We start from the raw sequence: 21765 nt of genomic DNA, 5'->3' as shown, positions 1-21765 counted from the left end.
CAGAGAAGTCACTGAAGAACAACATGAGCTGTTCCCTTCCTCAGAGAGTTGAGTGTACCTCTGCTGCACTCACCACCCTACAGATGATTTAACCATATGGTGACTGCACTCACAGTACATTTTGCACCCACAAGCCTGCTGGGATAGCCCCACACATTAGAGATGAACTAAAGGAAGAGAGGAACCCTTTGGTTTATAGTACATTCTTCAACAAGCTATGGGTACAAAAATATTTCTGTAAAGTCTGGATAATGGAAACAACCCTTAAACAGCTCTGAATGTAGTAGGAAGCTGCCAATTATGTCATAAAGTTTTTCCATAAGTAATTTTAGTTTGTGGAAGAAATAAGAAATGATTGGTATGTAGTAAAGGGGCAGCCAAAGACTGCAGAGTCTGACGGTGGCCTAGCGAATGCATTACTTTATTTAATTCCATTTAAGCTATGCTGAAGCATTTGTGATGTTTACAGTTACAGCATTTTGGCTGATTGTAAGTGCATTTATATCAAAATGTTTAATTTGAAAGATCTATTTACGCAAGTGGAACATATGATTTGCCATATTGGGTCAGATTGCTTGTCCTTCTGATCTAGCATCCTGGTAGTGATTGATATTGATGTTCATCAGGAAAGGGGCTCCTAACCCAGAATGCATTTTGGCCAAACTTTTTGAACTTGGATGCCCACAAGTAGGCATCTGAATATACATTTAAGCTTCTAAATAAAAGTGGTCATATTTTCAAAAGCCCTGCACCTACACTGACTTCAGTGGGAAATAGAATTTAACCCTTAATCCTTCCATGATGTCAAAGACAGAATCTTCTGCCAATGGAGAAGAGCAGAGATAAGCTACAGAAATCTCATGTCAGAAAATGTTTTGTTTAGTGACTGTGATGAAGTAGGGTGGTTTGCGGAGAAGCATCAGGGGAACAGATGAGAGGATAAGGCAGTTTCACATGATAAGGATGCAGAGTTTAGTCAAATTTGATGAGATTATTGTCCTGATTTGAACTGGATTGGATTATGCAGAACAGTGGAGGTACCATGGGAATTGGCTGACATGACAATGGAAAATCAGTGACACGCCTCCTTGTGTGTTTGTGTAATAGCTTGTTAAAAGACTTTTGTGTAGAAGAATTTGGAGAGTCTTGGGGAAAGAATATTAGAGTCCAGTCATGTCTTGTCTTGGAAAAACTGGCAGCATAAGGGGGAAAATTTGGCTGAACGCTCAACATGGGGTGATTTGGATAGCTGTTCTCATGGCCTTCTCTGAACTACTACCCGGCTACTTGAGGTTTGGATTTGACCCGAAGAAAAAATATAGGGATGAGTTCCAGTCAAAAGATTCAGATCCAACTCTCCAATCTCCTAGAAATGTGCAGAGCTTTGGTTTTAACATTCCAGTTTTGTCACTAATCATGTCCTTATATTATACTATCTATTTTTGCCTTTCTTTATTAATGTACCAAACCATCTTTCTGGCTTTTCTTTTCATTGCAGCTTCACACTGAACTAATGCAAATACTGAGATGTCCATAACAATCCCCAAGAATCTTTCTTCTCAGGATCCTTCAAACTCAGAGCCCATCAGCATATCTGATAACTTTAGACAATTTTTGCCACTATGTAAAGCCCAATTCTAAGTTAAATTTTCCTTTCCTTTGTGTTGCCTGATCCCTTACTGTGTTTAGCCCCATTTGGAATACTTCACAAGCCTTCATAAGATGAACCAAGAATAACATGGCAGTGGTTGAAAAAATACATAAATACAATACTCCTGAAGCAGCAAGAAACACTGAAATGTGACTAATCACCAGAGCATGAAACTTCCTGGTTAAATGAGCCATTTATTTTATATTTTCATACACAGTAAAATTAAAGCAACAGTGAACTCAGGCGATTAAGACTGTTTGAATTAATCACAAGCAAGAATGCTACCATTCAACCACAGCGGAACATCAGGTATTTATTAACAAACTCTGAAAAGATTTTGTGATATGAAAGGCCTAAATCTGACAGCCAGTAATATCATAAGAGGCTGAACTGATATTCCCGAAGCTACAAAGAATTACATTTCTCTTATCCCTGGGACTTTTATTTTTGCAAATCCCCGGTGTAGTTGTAACTCACACACCTCCTGGGTGTGGTGTTCTGTCCCATCTAGTGGCACTGGGACCACTTAGAGAGAGAGAAAGATGTAGAGGCTCATGCGCTAAACTCCAGAGTCCTCAATTCAATCCTGCCCGCTGACAACCGGGGTCTGTCGGCATTACACAATCACTACTGTTATATTATACTGGGCTAATCAATTTCTGTGTTTTGGTCACCACCTGTATCAGCTATTATGCTTCAGTTCTAAGTTTATCTACAATGCTCTCACAGGTAATTAACCGCATGAACGATCGTCACTAATAAAGGTATTTTCATTTGTCAATTCAGAAGCAATGAAAAGTTGCTATGGTGCCAATATCTAAGAGATGAGATGTTCATCACAAATATGATACAACAAGCAGATGCTTCTAAAGTTATGAACAGAGTATGAGGGTTTTTCTGGAGAGAAGAACAGCATGGGACAGTTTAAGTCACAGTGCACAGGGTTGCCTGACAAGGTTACAGAGTCCCCTAAGGCCTGTACAGGGATTGGAGCCTGTCTGATCTGTAGCCCACAAAGAGTTTCATTATTAATGACAGCTACTCACGGTGGGCATAGTAGGCACTTGCCTATCCCATTACCTCAGGCAGAGGAGCAAGCACTAAGAGAGGGTATAATATTTGCAGGACTGTTACATGGACATGTGGTTAAAGGGTCTTGTTGTGACAGGGAAAAGTTAAAATAAATAAAGAGGTGGTGGGAAAGTGGGAGCCCTTTTTTCTTCTTTATGACATAAGGAGCAACTATTTAACTCAGGTGAATATCGAACAGTTTAGAGAGAGGCGTTTTTTAGTTAAAGGTACAATAGTGCAACTCTTCAGTTAAGATGCCAGGTCTTAGAATAAACATCTCAGAGAACCTCCATAGACCCTCCAGTAAAAATAGAAGACTCCTGATATTTCTGAAGTAAAATTCAAGCAGTTTTGCGGGGAGACGGTGTTTTTGGATTTTTCTTTTCCTGCAGGCCTTCTCTATACATTACCTGTACAAAAAAGGGCACAATTCAATTTTATAAAAAATCCTTACAAGATTTGAGGCATAGACCTGGCCATGTTGTTCTATGCATTCAGTATCTCCAGGCTGATTATTGAACTCATTATATCTTGAAACAAAGCCCTGAGAGAGCTCTGACTGGTAAAAAAAGAAGCAGCAACACAGGTTGCTGTGAAAAGATTATCATGGCCTCTCATCCGTCACACAGTCCATTTCAAGGACTGTTTTCTAACTCTCAATACCGTCCATGGGATTGGCATAGTCAATTGAGACACTCTCTCCCTCAGCAACCATGACCTCCCACCACAGCTACTCAATGTTCCATTGGAATAATGAAACTGTTGAAAATTGGGGAAGATTCATGAGCTCAGGAGACAGACTTTTATGGGCATTAGACCTAAAATATAGAACTCGATACTATAAGAGGCAAGAATGATCAGAGTGAAATATAAAACTCTTCAACTTGGCTTCTCTTACTAGCCCCTCATCTTCCTTTGTTTCTTTCTTTCACTCTTTCAAATATACACATGCTCTTAAAAAAATAACAGACATCTAATGAAATAATTTACTTCTACCTGCTGGACAGAAAGAGCAAGCGAGAGAGAGATTGATTTTTTAATAATTTTAATAGTTCTCAGGTATTATAGTGATGTGCATGATAGATTGAATTACAACTAACTTTAGATATAATTTATAGTCTGTGGTTTAGCACCAATTTTAGGATATTTCATTACATTAAACAAAGACAATTAGTTGTCAAGCCTGACTTGCATAAACATCTTTAGTACTTACTGTGCCAGGTCGTGGATATGGAATTCTGCCCTGATATGGAATTAGCTGGTGGTTAGGACCTTCCTTATGTGCAAAGGGTCCATTGAACACTGTTTGGATCTCAGACAAGTGATACACACATACTGCTGAACCTTTAAATACAGAGCTGGAAAAAACAAGGAAAATATTTGCACCACAATCTGCCATTTCTTACATAACCTTTTCCATCATCACAAAGGGTTCAGGTATCTAAAAGGGTGTCATAAGGAGGAGGGAGAAAACTTGTTCACTTTAGCCTCTAAGGATAGAACAAGAAGCAATGGGCTTAAACTGCAGCAAGGGAGGTTTAGGTTGGACATTAGGAAAAAGTTCCTAACTGTCAGGGTGGTTAAACACTGCAATAAACTGCCTAAGGGGGTTGTGGAATCTCCATCTCTGGAGATATTTAAGAGTAGGTTAGATAAATGTCTATCAGGGATGGTTTAGACAGTTTTTGGTCCTGCCATGAGGGCAGGGGACTGGACTTGATGACCTCTCGAGGTCCCTTCCAGTCCTAGAATCTATGAATCTATGCAACGTTGCCCATAAAGATAACACATTTAATAATATGTAGCACTTCTATAGCATCTTCCATACAAGGACCTCAAAGAACATTGCACACATTAATTTACCCTCACAATACACAGCATTAACCTGTAAGGCTAGGTAACATTTTCCTCACAAAGAGTATCTATCTTCCAATGAGAGGGGAAAGTATTATCATCCCCATTTTACAGATGACTGGTTAAATCACTTCCCCTATATTGTACACGAGAGCATAACCTTTTCCCAATGAAATGACTTCAGTGAGACCAGGATTTGACACTCTGTGTGTGGTTAAACTGGAAACAGAACACATCTCTCCTGGCCCTCAGCCCATGAGAGCCCATAGCTGCCTTATAAAACACCTGGATAGAACATTCATTAAAACAATAATCACAATTAAGTGCAGTTAGAATACTGTAATCAGTGTTCTAATATGGGCTCAGATCATGGCGTTCCATGCAAACACCCCCATAGAGGCCAGGAAACTTCATGAGATTCCCCTTACAGAGTTTCCTATACATTCTTCCTCAGGAGTGGTGAGGTTTGACTTTCCCACAGCCTAAACTAGGGTTCTGACCCACTAACTCCAGGGATCCCCGGAGATTAGTATGGATCTAATTGCACAGGCCCTGTGCCTTCACATTAACCGGGGCCCATTGAGGCTCTGTCTGGGTTCCTTGGTGCTGTGGAACCCTATTGCCAGGGACTTTGCAGCCAGCACATGTCCCTAGCACTCTCCATTAAGGATGATCTCCAGTGTCAAGGAGATGATCTTCAGAAGCTAAGACATTGGCTGTGATATTAACAGCCCCCTTCTTGTCCACTGTGTGAAAGGGCGCAATGTGTGTGTTAGAGGAGGGGGGAAAGGCACACTTTGGATGTTTATTCAGAGATGAACATCCAAACATTCCAGATTTGCTCAATATTAAGTGTGAGATGAGGAAAATCGAAATTGCTCTTTGTTGTGCACTGAACAGGTAAAATCACTAAAGAGGAAAATGTGGTAACTGCTACAGGACATTACCGAGCAATCACCATTGCTCTATACCACAAGTGCTACCTTGAGAAAGCCCTCAGATGCATTATAACCACATCTGTTGTCTGAACGCTCTCTTCCTCACAATTGGTTTATGACGTTTTCCCCGGTATTCATGGGAGCCATAAGATAAGGTTTAAAGGATGCACTTGATCATTGAAGACAATGCAGCTTTATTAGTTTTATAATAGTTCCTGCTATAAAAATAATTCACGTCAGTCACAGCCTAGACCAATATAATTTAGTTAAAGTTATAATTATTTTTATCTCATAGCCTGTTTCTCCAATTACTGTTCTCAGGTTGGGGTCTGCAGAGGTGAAAAAGATATGGGCAGTACTAGTAGATGAAATTCATTATGACTGCTAGGTTTAATTACACAACATGTTCAATCAAAAGTAAAAACAAACAGAAGTCTTGTGGTTTGTGGAAACAGAAACCTAGACAAAAGTAAAACTTTGTATAGAGTGAGAAAATGTCTAGAGGGCCTGGAATAGACCAAGTGTTCAGTCAGTGACATTTCCATTGTTCAGATAATTGAGACAAGAACCAAGAGCAAAAAAACCCAAAACAGCAAAATACAAGTAAAGTTACTATCTGTTGTTTCTCAGAAAGACTGTCCCAGCAAACTTAACAAGAAATCTTGAACTTTCTCAAAAAACTATCCATTCTGTCCTTATAGCAAGGTGGGCCCTTATCTGCCAAGAGATGAGGAGTGCCCATCTTTTGCAGTGATCTGAAGACTCAGGTTGTGATTAAGGAAGGACTTGATCAAACAGGATATAAGTGTGCCTTTTGAGAGCCAAAGTCCAATGGCATAAGTCCCTGCCAACTATGAGACTGGGAACTATTAGCATGAATTTATTTAGGAATTCTGGGCTTGATGTTTCAGGTGCTAAGGCCCCCTGATGAGATGCTGAGAATCCTCAGTTGCCACTGAAGTCAATCACACACTATGTCCTTGTTCTTCCCCGCTATCTAATAAACATATGGAGACAACAGGAAACATTTACTCACTATATTTTTTAGAAAGCTGGGAGCAGAGGGGAAATTTATCTCAGGTACAGTTGTATTGAATATACACCAGGGATCAATTTGGCGTCTACAGAGATCACAAGTAATTGTGCTTCTAGTTGATGAGAATAAGCAGGATTGAAAGGACATCTCCTAGGTGGCAATGATAGTTGTGGGATATATTAGTAATGCATTCAATCCCAATAGCCTTGACACAAAATACCTCTGTCTGTGTTTATATGGAATTGGAACTGAGGCCGCTCACAGAGGCTGCATCTACAAATCTTCAAAATTACCTTGATGTTGTAAAAATTCCATACACCAGTGTTGTTCTAGGGTTATCTGTTTCTAGGAGAAATACATCCTCTGTGAGAAAGAAAGAACACAGGTGTTGAGTAATTGCTCTAGCTTGACTTTCAAACCTCGAAATTTAGGGCCCCATCCTTCTCCCACTGACTTCAATGGGAATTTTGTCTCTGACTTCAATGGAAGCAGGGTCGGACCCATCATATTTAAGGTTGGTCATAGTAAAACTAGCATTTACACATTCTGAGCAAGATTTTCAAATGAACTCAATACACAACTGCCCCTATTTAGAGACATAAATAAAAGGATCAAATTTTCAAATATGCTCAGGACCCATCTTCTCCCATTCTTCTCAGCAGGACCTTAACTCATGAAAGCATTTAATCATGTGTTTAACATTAGGCAAATGTTTAAGTCCCACTGGAGTTGAAGTTACAGTGCTTTCAAAGATGTGTAGAATTTAAGGCTAGAAGAATCTACCACTTCCCTTGGGAGTTTTTTCCAGTGGTTAATCATCCTCACTGTTAAAAATTTGTGCTTAATTTCTAATTTGAATTTGTCTGGCTTCAGCTTTCAGCTACAAGTTCTTGTTATATCTTTCCCTGATAAGTTAAAGATCTCTTTAGGACTTTGTAGTTGCTCCCCATAAATGTACTGAAACACTATAGTAAAGTCATCTCTCAGTCACCTTTTTGAAAAACTAAGGATCTCATTAACCCTTTTTGCCACAGCATTATCCTGGGAGCTCTTACTCAGTTGCTAGTCCAACATGATCTCAAAAGCCTTAATGCTCAAAGCTAAACATAAGTGCTTTGCTAAATAGGGGTGGATTGATGAATCAGGGTCTTGGAGCTGTTGGGAGCAGAGTGCTTTTGAAAGGTGACTCTCAAAGTATCCTCTAAATTTTGAATTTGGTCTTGTTTGTGCTTTATTTCAAGGACTGAGACCAGCAATACATACCATACGGTATTTTATCATAGGATAAAAGTACAATGATCCAGGATCAGGTTCTGATAACCTTACTCACATGGAACATTAAATTAGGATTTGATCCAACTGCCATTACATTCTGAATCAAAACAATTGCACTGAAACATTTGTAACAATCCATAGCCACAGAGATTCTGGATCCCATTTATAGTGGTGAAAATCAGGGGCAATACCACTGAGGTCAGTGTAGTTACACAAGTGTGGAAGCAGTGTGAACGAGTCAGATTCAGACCTAGAATGTGGTTCATTGGCTAACAACATATATCTTATCTGAAATAGAATTTATGTCCTTAGCTTCTCAAAGCAGAAGACTCTACAGTCTATTCATTGAGTTAAAGAAGGCCAGGGGCAGTTGATCAAGTTTGTCATTTTTACCTACTGAGTGGTGCACAGACAAGCCCACTCTCTCCAGTTGAGACAAAGCTTGTCTGAGGTTATCTGTCCAACAAATGGGGTTCAGATCTGTGACCAAGCCTATGCCAATCATAGACATCAGATGTCTGCAAACACGCAGCATTAGATATGTGATCATGATGTTAATAACCCATATTTATGTTGGAGACCCTAATAAGACCTTACACAAACAGAACCTCGCACAATTGTTCTGAGGGTTAGTTAATATTTGTAAAAAGCTTTGCAGATGTAAAAGCGTGCATAAATTCTAAGAAATTATACTTAGTAGTAGTAGTATTTAGTATCCTCATCATTATCAACAACAACTTTTGCTTCCAAAGAGACTTCTACCAAGTGACCCAAAGAAGCACCTGTCTTGTCATCAAAAGGACATTAGTGGTACATAAAAACTGATACACTGATACTAAAAACAGTTTTAAATACTCTAAGCAAATCTTAATCATGAGCATAAACAGTAGGAACAGCAACAATTATATTTTGCATTTACATCTCTCCTTCCATCAGAAGCTCTCCATGTGTTTTGCAAACATTAATTTAGCCTCTTACTACTCCAGTGCATAGTCAAGCATTATTATTTCTGCTTCAGAGATGAGGATGATGAGGCAAAGAAATTTATAATGAAATCTTGGCACTATTGAAGTCAATATGATTTTTGGCATAGACTTAAATGGGGCCAAGATTTCACACTTAGTGACTTATCCAAGGTGACAGGAATTTTGTTGCAGAACTGGGAATCAAATTCAGATGTCCTTAACTCCCAGTATCTGTGGCTTAAGCACAGGTATATCTTTTCTCATTTGAAGTTAAGATTTTCAAATACTCACAGATAAAGAGATAACATGATATAGATGATACTTCATAAAGATTACACTGCTATACCTAATTCATCAAAGTATGTCTCCGTTCCATCCTCGTCCATTACTGAGCACACAAGTCTTGCTTTCAAGAATGTTGTCCACTTGTTTACCAGACTACGCTGTCCACCAGTATCATTCTGAAAAGCAAAATGAATTTGACACAAGTATAACAAAGCAAAACTAAAATCTTACTTAATCCCTGCAATCTTTTCTCGGGTTATTATGATCCATCATCTAGCAAATACCTTGTTTATATTAACGACAATAAACAGAGATAGGCATGAAACAAACCCCTCTCCCAAACACCGCCAAATCTGGGAAAACACAGACCCAATTATGAATGTTGAAATTGAGGACTATCTTGAGCAAACAAGGGGAGATTGAAGTTCCACTCTATCAAATGGCCTCACGGGAGTATCATAGAATATCAGGGTTGGAAGGGACCTCAGGAGGTCATCTAGTCCAACCCCCTGCTCAAACCAGGACCAATCCCCAGACAGATTTTTTGCCCCTGGTTCCTAAATGCCCCCCCCCAGGACTGAACTCACAACCCTGGGTTTAGCAGGCCAATGCTCAAACCACTGAGCTATCCCTCCCCCCATCAGATAACAACAGTGCTAACTTTACAAGCTTGTGATGTTAGACATAAAAACGTAAGAACATAAGAATGGCCATACTGGGTCAGACCAAAGGTCCATCCAGCTCAGTATCCTGTCTACCAACAGTGGCCAATGCCCCAGAGGGAGTGAACCTAACTGGTAATGATGAAGTGATCTCTCTCCTGCCATCCATCTCCACCCTCTGACAAACAGAGGCTAGTGACATCATTCCTTACCCATTCTGGCTAATAGCCATTAATGGACTTAACCTCCATGAATTTATCTAGTTCTCTTTTAAACCCTTTTATAGTCCTAACCTTCACAACCTCCTCAGGCAAGGAGTTCCACAGGTTGACTGTGTGCTGTGTGAAGAAGAACTTCCTTTTATTTGTTTTAAACCTGGTGCCCATTAATTTCCTTTGGTGGCCCCTAGTTCTTATATTATGGGAACAAGTAAATAACTATTCCTTATTCACTTTCTCCACACCACTCATGATTTTATATACCTCTATCATATTCCCCCTTAGTCTCCTCTTTTCCAAGCTGAAAAGTCATAGCCTCCTTAATCTCTCCTCATATGGGACCCGATCCAAACCCCTCATCATTTTAGTTGCCCTTTTCTGAACTTTTTCTAATGCCAGTATATCTTTTCTGAGATGAGGAGACCACATCTGTACGCAGTATTCAAGATGTGGGTGTACCATGGATTTATATAAGACCTCAGGCTTCAGGGTTTAGAACAATCTCTAACTATAGGGGATGACAGGAGAAGAACTCATGTAGAGCAGTGGTTCTCAAAGCCGGTCCTCCGCTTGTTCGGAGAAAGCCCCTGGCAGGCCAGGCCAGGCCAGTTTGTTTACCTGCCTTGTCCACAGGTTCGGCCGATTGCGGCTCCCACTGGCCGCGGTTCGCCGCTCCAGGCCAATGGCAGCTGCTGGAAGCAGTGCGGGCCGAGGGATGTGCTGGCCGCCCTTCCTGCACCCCCATTGGCCTGGAGCGGTGAACCGCAGCCAGTGGGAGCCGTGATCGGCCAAACCTGTAGACGCGGCAGGTAAACAAACCGGCCCAGCCTGCCAGGGGCTTTCCCTGAACAAGCGGCGAACCGGCTTTGAGAACCACTGATGTAGAGGGCAGATGATCTCATATCTGCCTATCACAAAGTTTTTTGAACCTTCTTCTGAAGCATCTGGCATGGACTCCAGTCAGAAACAAGACACAGGACTAGATGGACTCTGGGTCTTATCCATTATGGTAATTCCTATTTTACCTAGGTTTGTCCATGAGAATCTTTTCAACAAAGCACCAAATGCCACTCCAATCAGATTCATTCAGATTTCCTCTCTCATCCTCCAGTGGACATAATAGATAGAGCAGATCTTACAACTTTTCTGAGGATGTGCAACAGTTACCTGGAGACTCCTGTTTGTCAGCCAACCAGACAGTAAACAATGTGTTTAATGCTAGCTGTGATTATAAGAAACGTAGGCAAAAGTACTAATAAAGTATGAAAACACATATTTAACCCAGCTCTTGCCATGGTGAAAAATGCTAACTAATTATTTAAATCATATTGTAAGTGGCACTATTTAGAACTTAAATAAACATCATAAAACACTAACAAGTAACATTTATACTACCATTAGGAGACTAGTTTTCAACAGTTTAAATGCCTTCAATTTTGCACATTTGTGTCTATTACTGGTAAGCACAATTGGTATTTGCAAGCCTAAAGTGGGTGCACAATCATGACACTTTTGCATGTCTAGCCTTTGAAAATCAGGTTTTTAATCATTTTTCTATAAAAATCATTTAAAAATGTGTTTGCTGTATTGAGTAAGGATCACAGTGAAATATCTTAGGAAAATTTTAGGTGGAATCTGAAAAAAATGTTTACAGCAAAGTTCACCCCTTAGTCTCTGTCCCCCTGACCTTTCTCATTGACAGGGCCTCTAAAGATGGACTATTTTAGTTAACAGAACTAAGATTAAAGTGCTGCTTTAATAGAGGCATTAATAGAAATGTGCACATAAGATGAAATAAGTGGTAAAACTTTATGATGCCAGATTCGGACAAAATCTCATTAATGTACTATTCAGGTATTTGTTATCTGAGGGCAAGTGACCTGGAAGGCTCAATTCATAAAACCTAAATAATCAATTTTGTTCTATTTAAACCACGCCAAAAATGGGAATATGTTTTGTGAAAACTCATCAAAACGATGTTAAATTTTTGACCAGCTCTAGTTTTATTCTGCCTTTCATGTGCATGTGTAAGAGGAGTTTTGCCCAGCTATGAAGGGGGAAAGTGACCTCTTATTTTAAACTGGAATAAAGCCTTTTCGGCCGCCTGTCCATACTTTGTTTGCAGCTGGACCATCAGGCTCAAGAGGCTTGGGCATTAACTTTCGTGCTACCAAAAATGCTATCAGAATAGGTCTCCTTAACTGACCTAAAGTTAGCAGAGCTCATGGCAAGTCAGGCTGACACCAGGAGGCTTGTAGCAATGTTCACTCCTTACTGCGGTTGTTACAGTAGATTACTATCAACATGAAGGATCAGCTCTTGTTCCCTTTGGAATCTATAGGAGTTTGCCATTGACTTCAATATAAGCACAATCAGGTCCAGATTTTAGAAGCAATCTGGACTTTATTATAACAATAACAACAACAATAACATCCTAATAATGTTTAATGTCTTATTGAAAAATACCCAGAGGCCATTGGGCACCTAACCAAAAATACAAAAAAATAGCAATATTATAAAACTAGGTCATATGTCATACTGAACTGCCAGAACAAGAACGGAGCAAAAACCAAAGCGCACAACCATTCCCCTGCACATCACAAACCTCAATGAATACAAAACCCATATTAACCGGGAGTGGGAGAGGGGAGACCTTCAAACTTAATCTCCAGTTTTGTCCCTAGGTAATGGATAAAGAGCTTATCAGAAAAATAGAGCATTTTACAGTTTTAATTTTACATGCATCCATAACCTCAGAGAAAGAGATAGCTGCTTCAATCACATTGCAAGCAAAATTGACTCTGGTTACAGAAAAAGGGAAATACAGGCAATAACTAAGGCCCTGATTCTGCATGGACATATGCACATGCTTAACTTTGACCCACTGAAATCAATGGGACTATTCATGTGCTTAAATTAAACAAGTGCATAAAGTGTAATTGTTTTAAGAATAAAAACAATGTTTTCAAATGCCTTTACATTGAATTTCTTGTGGGAGATTTGGTACGTCTGTGATTCAGTAAAGCTCACATCTGAATTATGGAAAGAAAAGAAAGCTCAGGAAGTCAATGTTATTAACTACACTGCACCAGACACCAAGGTGCACAGATTCATCAAGCGCTAATATTCCTACTAAAATTACAGATATATTCCAGATATATCTAACCAGGTCAGGGCTCGGCTGTGTACTCAACAGCCTTTCTTCTTAATTATGGAGATGGAAGCAGGACCAGGAAATGTGCTTGTAATTGGAATTAAAGGCTTTTAAATAGTTTTAATGCAATGGATTCATTTTGATTATTCAATCAAGCCAGCAAATCAGCCCCTGAAAATTGAACAAAAAATGATTCTTACTGGGCATATTCTAGCAATCATTGAATGAATCTGTTTGGTGCTGCCACTGTTGTCTGTAAGCCTCTCTTTGAAGAAGAAGTACACTTTGGCATCATTAGGGTCTGTGCCATCTGGGATGAGATGAGCATCCACAAAAATAGGCTCTGAAAAGAGACAGATACAGAGCAAACAATGTGTCAATATAAGCAACTCTTGACAGCTACTGATCTCTCCAGGTACCTCCACAGAATCCATCTGCTGCTGCTGTCCAGTGTGCTAGGGCTTGGCCCTACTCACGTGTAAAGTTAAGCACTACTGTCAGTGTTTTCAGGACTCAAGTTAATACTAGAGCAGATTTGTCCCGGTTTTCAAAAAAGCAAGTCTGAAGCAGAAACAGCAGTGCTAGTTTACTACAGAGATTGAAAGCCTTGCAGGAGAAGGATCAGTGAGCAAGCTTGAGAAGACTCTTTGAGGAAAAAAATTTGAGAAGAGAAACAATGATCTGAAAAACTGTTAGGGAGAAAATGAACAAATTACTTTTCAAACCTATTCAATCAGAGGGTAAAGGTTGTGGTAAGGCTACTGAAAACCAAAGCAAGGGAGACTTTGAGGATGTGAGAATGCTTGAGGAGTGAAGTTCCCTCAAAGGTATTCATATTAGAATATGGTGAACAGATTTATTTCAATATGTCCTACAGTCTGAATGAGCACAGAGATAGAGGACTGCAGCGAGCTAGTGTCAAATTGTTTGTGTACCATAATATCACTGCAGACTACTTTTAGGTAGTCACAGCTATCAGTGTTGCAGCCTGTGGTACACTTGCTTTCCTTTGGCAATTTTCTTGGCTAAAATCTAATGAATAGCATTGGAGACCTCAAATGACCTATATTCTCCAGTCTGGAGGTCACTTACTTCCTATTATTCATGCCATTTGATTGGTTGATATCCAATACAAACCACTTTTGACTTTTTGGTGACCTCCGATGGAAAGGTCACATTTTCAATTTTGGATATCTTCTGTACTCTTCAACCCATTATCAATGAATATGTCACATTTCATGATGCTAGCTCAGGAGGAACATGGAAATACATTGTGTGTGTCAGCCACCTTTTCCAAGCAACTGCATTATGTACGTTTTCTAGCAATGAAGCATTTTCTGTGCAGTCCATTTTCTAAGATACTTTGAGGAGAGTAGGCAAGCTTAAGAGAATGAAGACAACTAAAGGCAAATTTTAGAAAACAGATAGAGTTTCCCTCTTTTGACATATTTCATTTATTCTGTTACAAAAAGTGCAAGTTAGTATTATACCACGTGCTATCACATTAATTATGAATAAAAAGAATAGACTCGTTTGGATTTGCCCTGTAAAATTGCATGAGGTAGAAAGACCAGATTGGTTTCCATCAATGTACCTCAGTAGGCTTGGCAGCAATAAATGCAAATCTTCAAATCAGAATGATAAATTTGGCCTATTCCTATTGGGTGAAATCCACCACTTTGCAGAGGGCCAGCACAAAACCTATTGCATATGATTAACTTTAACACAGTGAAATCAATGGGACTATTTATTTGCTTAAAATTAAGCATGGGCATAAAGTGTGGCTGTTTTAAGAATAAAATAAAGCCTAGCGTATAAGACATGGGTGGGATCCTGGCCCCACTGAAGTCAGTGGGAGTTTTCCCACTGATTTCAATGAAGCCAGGATTTCACCCCTTGTACCTCACCATTGCACAGAGGTGACTTTTCCTCATTGTGCCATTTTATGACAATCACATAGTTAATCAGTTATTTAAATATACTACAGTTGAAAATTAAATGTACATAATTAGAATCAAATTTTCCTATATCAGACGATCTCAAATAATTAGGGGTTAAGAAGAAACTTCCCTGGGAGGCAGATTATCCCACATCTGTCTATAACAGGCCCTTTCCTCTGCAGTAGCTAGTTTTAGCCACTTCAGGCACAGCGTACTGGAGTAGATGAACCAGGGGTCTCCTCCAGTATGGCAATTCCCATGTCGTGTAGAATTCCTATTCATCATACAGAGTGCATTGTCTGTGGTATGTTTTTATTCCTATTTCTTGCCCACATTTTCCCTTAGTAGATTCATTTTAGAATGGGAAATAAAGAACTCTTTGTTGAAAACAACCATTCTCTTAGTCACATATCAAAAGCTTTAATGAAGCAATAGTCTTACCACTCAACCACTTAGAATTGTGTTGGTCAGTTCTCACTGCATTCCGTTTGGTTAAACTCCGAAAAATTGCTGCATCGGTCCCCATGAAATCTATGTACATTCCTGAAAACAGCTCTTCGTCTATAGAAAGATAGAAAAGGAAAAGGGGGGGAAAAACATGAATGTGTCTATCTTGGCTTTTTGGGAAATCCATTTCTAGTGACCTATTTTTGTTTCAGACAATGCCAGTTCTTTATTTGCATAGCAGTCACCACATAGAAATATCAGTCCGGTGGGAGAGGAGTTTCCTCTGAATCATGGAGCAATCATCTAGCCTAAGGAGGCAGCATCAGATGTTGCTAAGAACTTTAGGGAACTGCATGATTAAATATAGCAGCTAACCACATGTGTAGTGAACCTTTCATTTGAAATACAGCTTAGTGACTGAACTTACATTGTTAAACATCAATGCACAGACAGGGTAATAGTATAAAAAGGAATCATATTCAATTTTTTTAAAAGTACTTGAAAAAGCTTCTATGTTATGAAAGTAGCCAAAAATACTGGGCCAGTATTTGCAAGTGGGAATTGGCATAGCTCCAATTGAAGTCAACGGAGTTGCTACTGTTTTCAAGGCTGACTTTGGACTCAAGCACGATTCTGTATTGTAGAAACTGGATGAGGATGCTATGAACTTGGCTCAGTTTAAAGTGAAGCAACAAATACCTGTATTATATACTAGAGTCAGAGTAAATTTCAATGTAATGTGAAGGAAATTAGACATGCAACTCTAGTTTACTTTAATAGGATTAGGTACCTAAATTCCCTGTGCAGAACTCTGAAAATTCAGCCTATATGTCAGTGTATATATATATATGTATATTTCCATTGGCTAATGGCAAGGCAACCCCAGAGTACAACACAGTAGCTAAAATAATTTTTAACTTCCATGCTGGGAGCAGCGGCTGAACGAACTCCCAGACAGCTAGGTTCTTCAATGTTTTCACCCAAATGACAGGGCTGCCATGAGTGTGTGTGGTCAAGCTGGCAAGAGCCACAAATATTGAAGCAATTGAGGCTTCTTTTAATTTTTTGTTTGTTCAACAATAAGAAATACCCGTTCACCTTTGAGAGATGAAAACTCTGGAAGGTTGTTTTTTTTTTCATTGCTTGCTAGGTCATGAACCAGATCCCTACTGATTAGACAGTAGGTAGAGCAGGCATTGTGTCGCTTCCTTTAGCTGAGGTTCAATGTATGAGGGAATCCATTGCGCGGGGGTAACAACAAGGAGAGTAGAGAGGAGTTTACACAATGTGGTTTGTTCCACTATTTATATCTCTATGTAGTGCTGTTAGATCAATAGCGACTTATTATGAATCTCTACATCAACGTGATTTCCCCCAGAACCATCTGGTGTCTTATTCCTCTTGTTAAATAGATTGCCTGCAATGGATCATGCCTATGGTTCTCACAGAGCTCTCACGTTCATTCCTGGAAAAAAATAGAAAGGCTGGAATGGGGCTATGGAATTCTTAATCCTATTGCATACCAGCTTTATTAGTTATGTCTTAAGCATTCCTAGAGCCTACTAGTCTAATCAGGTATCAAATGATATCTGTCAGCTCCACTTCCTTTTGGTTTAATGCTTAAATTCCGCACAACAGTTTGTCTTTGCAGGGTAACCAATTCACACTGTTTCTCTTTGTTACTGGGGGAATTGCTGAAGTGATGTAGGTCTGCTCTTGTAAATACCTCGGAGCATTGGTTGCGGAAAGAAAGGGGGTGTGCATGTTAATTATTCCTTGCCTGCCCAAAGATACATTTTTCATAGCTTTGCTTCTAAAGCGTTTTTGTAGAATGGTGAATTTCTCCTACCTTCTAATTTGTTTGTCATGTGGTGTTTTCCTCTATGGGGCCATTCACTTTTCCTGTTGTATTTCAAGCTTGTGTTCTGTGTTGCATAGGTGGAAGGCGATGCCAGAATTGGACACAAAACAGGGACCACACTATAAAACGATTATGTCATTATACTTTACTAGTTCCAGCGGCATTCGTCAGTTGAAGAGGAGGGAGGAAAGAAGGTCTTGTGATTAAGGCACTTATCTAGGCCTCAGGAGCTCTGGGTTCAATTCCCAGCTCTGTCTTTGATTTCCTAGTTACACAAGCTCTCTACTCCTCCCTTAGTAGTAGTACAGTTCTCCAATTGGTTGAATGTTTTAAAAAAGAAGAAACTTTTTAAAGTGTGAGCACTGTACATTGTGTAACCCAAATAATTAACGGTCTCTGTACACGGTCTCTGAGGGCAAGGAGCTCCTTGCACCGAATGCACACATATGCCACCTGCCCATAGGGCAGGTAATCAGACATGCTGCATTGGGTGCAATAAACTGGATACGGAGAAATATTGCTTTGGCGATTAACTAGATATTGGGCCTGCTCAGTCACATAACTGGGAGATTAAAGCAGATAAAGTAACTTCTACTAAAATGAAGAAAACTCCCATGTGTCCAAAGGAGACAAGCCTTTGTCCTACTGTGTGTACAGTATCGTAGAAAAGAAGACTTTAATGGGCATTCATAAACCCCAGGATGAAAAAAGAAAGTCTCTATTCTTTGATGGCAGTAACTCATTTAAGAATGTGAAAAGCATAATTGGCGTTTATGAGTGGACTCGGCTATAACTGACTTTGATCAAATTCCTTTACATGCTGCACACAGATCATTGATGAGGTAAGCTGGAAATGCAGCCAATCATTTAAAGAGGTAGAGTATCATGTTAGAGAAGTGACACTTTCCCTTCTTCCATGCAGATTGGAATCCCCTTCTGCTCGCATCTCTGCTCCCTACCATGCCAGGCAGCCTTGGAACTTTATATTTTTGAAGGTAAGATGCTGAGATGATTCTGTTCAGTTCATTGTCTTTGATAGAGTTTTGAGGAGAGGACAAAGGACCTGTCCCTGGAGCCCTACTCTTTCAGTTGAATGCCCGGCACTTCCACTGTGTACTTCTCATTGATTCCAATGGGAGCTGAATGGCTAAGACACCACATGGTAGTACTGTGAAAACTCAGGGCTAAATGTCTTGCTATATTGTGTGCAGTTGCTATGAAACTCAACATACTGTACACAGAGGTCAACAGAATTCTTCTCTTTGTTTAAAAAGAACAGGAGTACTTGTGGCACCTTAGAGACTAACAAATTTATTAGAGCATAAGCTTTCGTGGGCTACAACCCACTTCTTCATATATGCATCCAAAGAAGTGGGTTGTAGCCCACGAAAGCTTATGCTCTAATAAATTTGTTAGTCTCTAAGGTGCCACAAGTACTCCTGTTCTTTTTGAGGATACAGACTAACACGGCTGCTACCCTGAAACCTGTCTCTTTGTTTAATAAATTCCTAAGTAAGTTTGAGAAATCTGTGCAACTCCTGCTCTTTCCCTTGGCTAAAAACATACTATGTTTGGGTTGCTAATTTAGGTTATGTCTATCCTAGGTGTGAATAGCAGTGCACACCAAAGTGCTGTCCTGGAACTCCCCCGTGTGGATTCTGCAGGCACCAACTCAAAGACTCCCAGTTCGCATTTATGTAGTCCGACATTAATACCAACTAGGAACCTATTAGTTCATACCCATAGCGCCACACAGGGGAGTTACAGCATAGCACTTTGGTGTGCGTTGTTATTCGCACCCCTGCAATCAAAACTGCGGGGCAGCACAGATGGGCCCTCAGAGATCAGGGATTAGATACAGATTCAAAATCCAAGGTTTTGGTATCAGTAGTCTCTGAACACGCTGCAAATCTAAATGGCAAAATGTATGGCTACATTGCACATTCAAGAGCACATGTGGCTCAAGTGGTTGTAGCATTGTCTGTGCAGGCAGCTGCTGCTCCAGCCCGGCTGCTAGCATAGTCCTAAGAATGTACTGCAGACGCTGACTAAGGAGAGGGCAAACAAAACCATCGATTGAGCATGCTTAATGAATTCAGGGCAACGTTTAAATTAATCACCTAAGCCCTGCCATCCAAAGTAAATTCTTTTCATTCCTTGCTGTGAAAGCCAGTGAGGAGTTCATTATGGACTGACTAACTCAGAGTTATGGCTATAGCATATCTTGCTGCAATCTGGGAGATCTGAGGGTCTGATGACCCCTTTCCCAGTGCCTGCTGTAATCTTTTTCACTAATGCAAAGCCAGTGCAACTGAGGATAAAACGCTGCTAAATCAAAGTGATAGGGCCTGATTCTCCTTTTGCATTAAGGCCATACACGTTTGCATCCACTTGAAGGCTCTTTATAATGCCACCAGAGTGTAAAATGGTCTTAGTGTAAACCAGAATTAGGCCTGTAGTGTTTTACACCCACTTTGCACTGGCATAGGTGCAAGGCAAAGAAAGGGAAAATCTGGCCCTTAATATGCTGGCTTTTTTTCCAGCCCACAGACCATTGGAGATCAGGCACGTTGAAGTGAGGATATGTTGTTTTCTCCAGGTGGAATTTGTGAGCTGTCCTTTTCTTCTCTTTCAAGGTGAAATTCACCCCTGAAGGGCTACACCAGGCCTATACCCCACTTAAATCTCAACAAAGAGCTTAGGTGGCACTGAAGTGGAGCACAGGCATTGTGCTTGCCCTGTGTGCCAAGGTTTCACTCTCACTGAACACTCTGCCAGACAACCTACAGTGAGATGTCAAGGGAACCAGCTGTCACACTCTCTGCCCTTTCATATGGAAGCGAGTTGCTAAATTTATAGTCAGTGATACAGTGGGGATGAGAGAGGGGTAGGTAAAAACGCCTGCTGCAGAGCAAAGAGCCTGGCAGTAGCTGGTGGCCTCAATAGCAGAGACAACAAATATGAAATGCAGAATAACTCGAAAGACTCCAGCAGGTTTTGCTTCCCTAACTACATGGCAATGAGACACAAGAACTGGCCATGATGAATGAAGTCAAAAAGTGTTTAAACATAAAAAAAAATGGTTAAGATGTTTAAAAGTTGTAGCTAACCCTGGGAAAATGTGAAAGATGAAAAGGGGACAATCTCTTGCTCTCTATTCCTCCCTCCCTCGTTGCTGCTTCCTTCTGCATTTCCTTCACACATCCATGCTTAGCTCCATGCAGACCTTCAAAAGACGTCTGACAAGCAGTATGAACACAATGGTTTCCTTTTCACGGGCTGTGCCCTGTGCTCCATTTGTTTATGACACCCCATCATTTCACACTCGGCTCAGTAATAATGATTTAAGCCTCCAGGATCTTTGGTTATTTTACTTACTGATCATAACAGATACTGTGTTCACATTAGGGTTGAAAGAGCAGCGCCCCTTCCCCGATTCACACTTGGAGTCGATCATGAAGACTTGCTCCTGTAATATAGACATGCATGTCACTGCTGATGTTTAGAAATCTTAGAAAATGAAAATAAAGTCAGAGGAGCCTTTTTTCCTGTGTTGTTATCGACAATAAGAATAGTCAGCACTGGTGTGGGTTTTTGCTTTACTACTTACAATAACACTGTCTTATGCTGAGTTTTCATTATCTTCTCACTTGTACCCAATTATTTTCACTGTAATTACAAATGCAATACACTCTTATATGTCAGCAATAACATCTGCAGACATTTTTTCTATAGTCCTGAAATTACCTGTGAATACTTGATGAATTCATGGTGGTATTTATACCAGGGGCCTAGCCTAAAGCACTTGCAATAAACTACTTTAGTAATAATACACAAGAATGCAAGCCTCTCTTTTCAATTGTCAGCTTGTCATATTATAAATCATAAGGGCTAGATTTTTACACCTGTTCAGATGTTGCTGTGCTCAGTGTCGCAATGCCTAACTGATTTAGAAATCTAAATCTCATTTTCAAAAGGGATTTAGGCACTTAAGAATCTAAACTCCATCAACAGACAATGGCATTTAGACTTCTAAGCGACTAAATCTCTTTTGAAAATGAGACTTAGGCTCCTAAATCAGTTAGGCATTGCAACACAGAGTGCAATGACACCTAAGCAGCTTTAAAAATCTGGGCCTGTCTCCTTACTCCTTACTCCTTACTCCAAAATAATTCCTAAAGCACACACATTTTCTTCAGAGCCTTGTCTTTTGGACTACACTCATTGCTCAGACACTATGGTGGTAGGTGCCTTATAGATAACAAAAGCAAGTGTAGGACTAGTTCTCTTGCTCCTGTTAGAAGATTGAGCAATCTTGTTTAGATGGTATAGGTCATGCACAACACTACAATTCAAAAATGGGTGAGGTGTTTAGGTTAAGAAGAAGCAATCTGGACCTTTACCTGTT

General features: G+C 40.0%; 1 protein-coding gene across 1 annotated transcript in view; it reads right to left on the bottom strand.

Moving 5' to 3' along the window:
* SEMA3C (semaphorin 3C) overlaps positions 1 to 21765 on the bottom strand; it is a 158545-nt gene that overhangs the window by 33586 nt on the left and 103194 nt on the right. The window contains exons 6-11 of the mRNA XM_054017360.1: positions 20736 to 20826; positions 15491 to 15610; positions 13310 to 13452; positions 9137 to 9251; positions 6844 to 6913; positions 3936 to 4080 (exon numbers count right to left, since the gene is read on the bottom strand). Coding sequence (XP_053873335.1) covers positions 3936 to 4080; positions 6844 to 6913; positions 9137 to 9251; positions 13310 to 13452; positions 15491 to 15610; positions 20736 to 20826 — 684 coding nt within the window. The remainder of the gene's footprint in view (positions 1 to 3935; positions 4081 to 6843; positions 6914 to 9136; positions 9252 to 13309; positions 13453 to 15490; positions 15611 to 20735; positions 20827 to 21765) is intronic.

This window comes from Malaclemys terrapin, chromosome 1 (assembly GCF_027887155.1).
Source record: "Malaclemys terrapin pileata isolate rMalTer1 chromosome 1, rMalTer1.hap1, whole genome shotgun sequence".
NCBI lineage: Eukaryota > Metazoa > Chordata > Testudines > Emydidae > Malaclemys > Malaclemys terrapin.
This window is presented reverse-complemented; position numbering and strand designations above follow the sequence as displayed.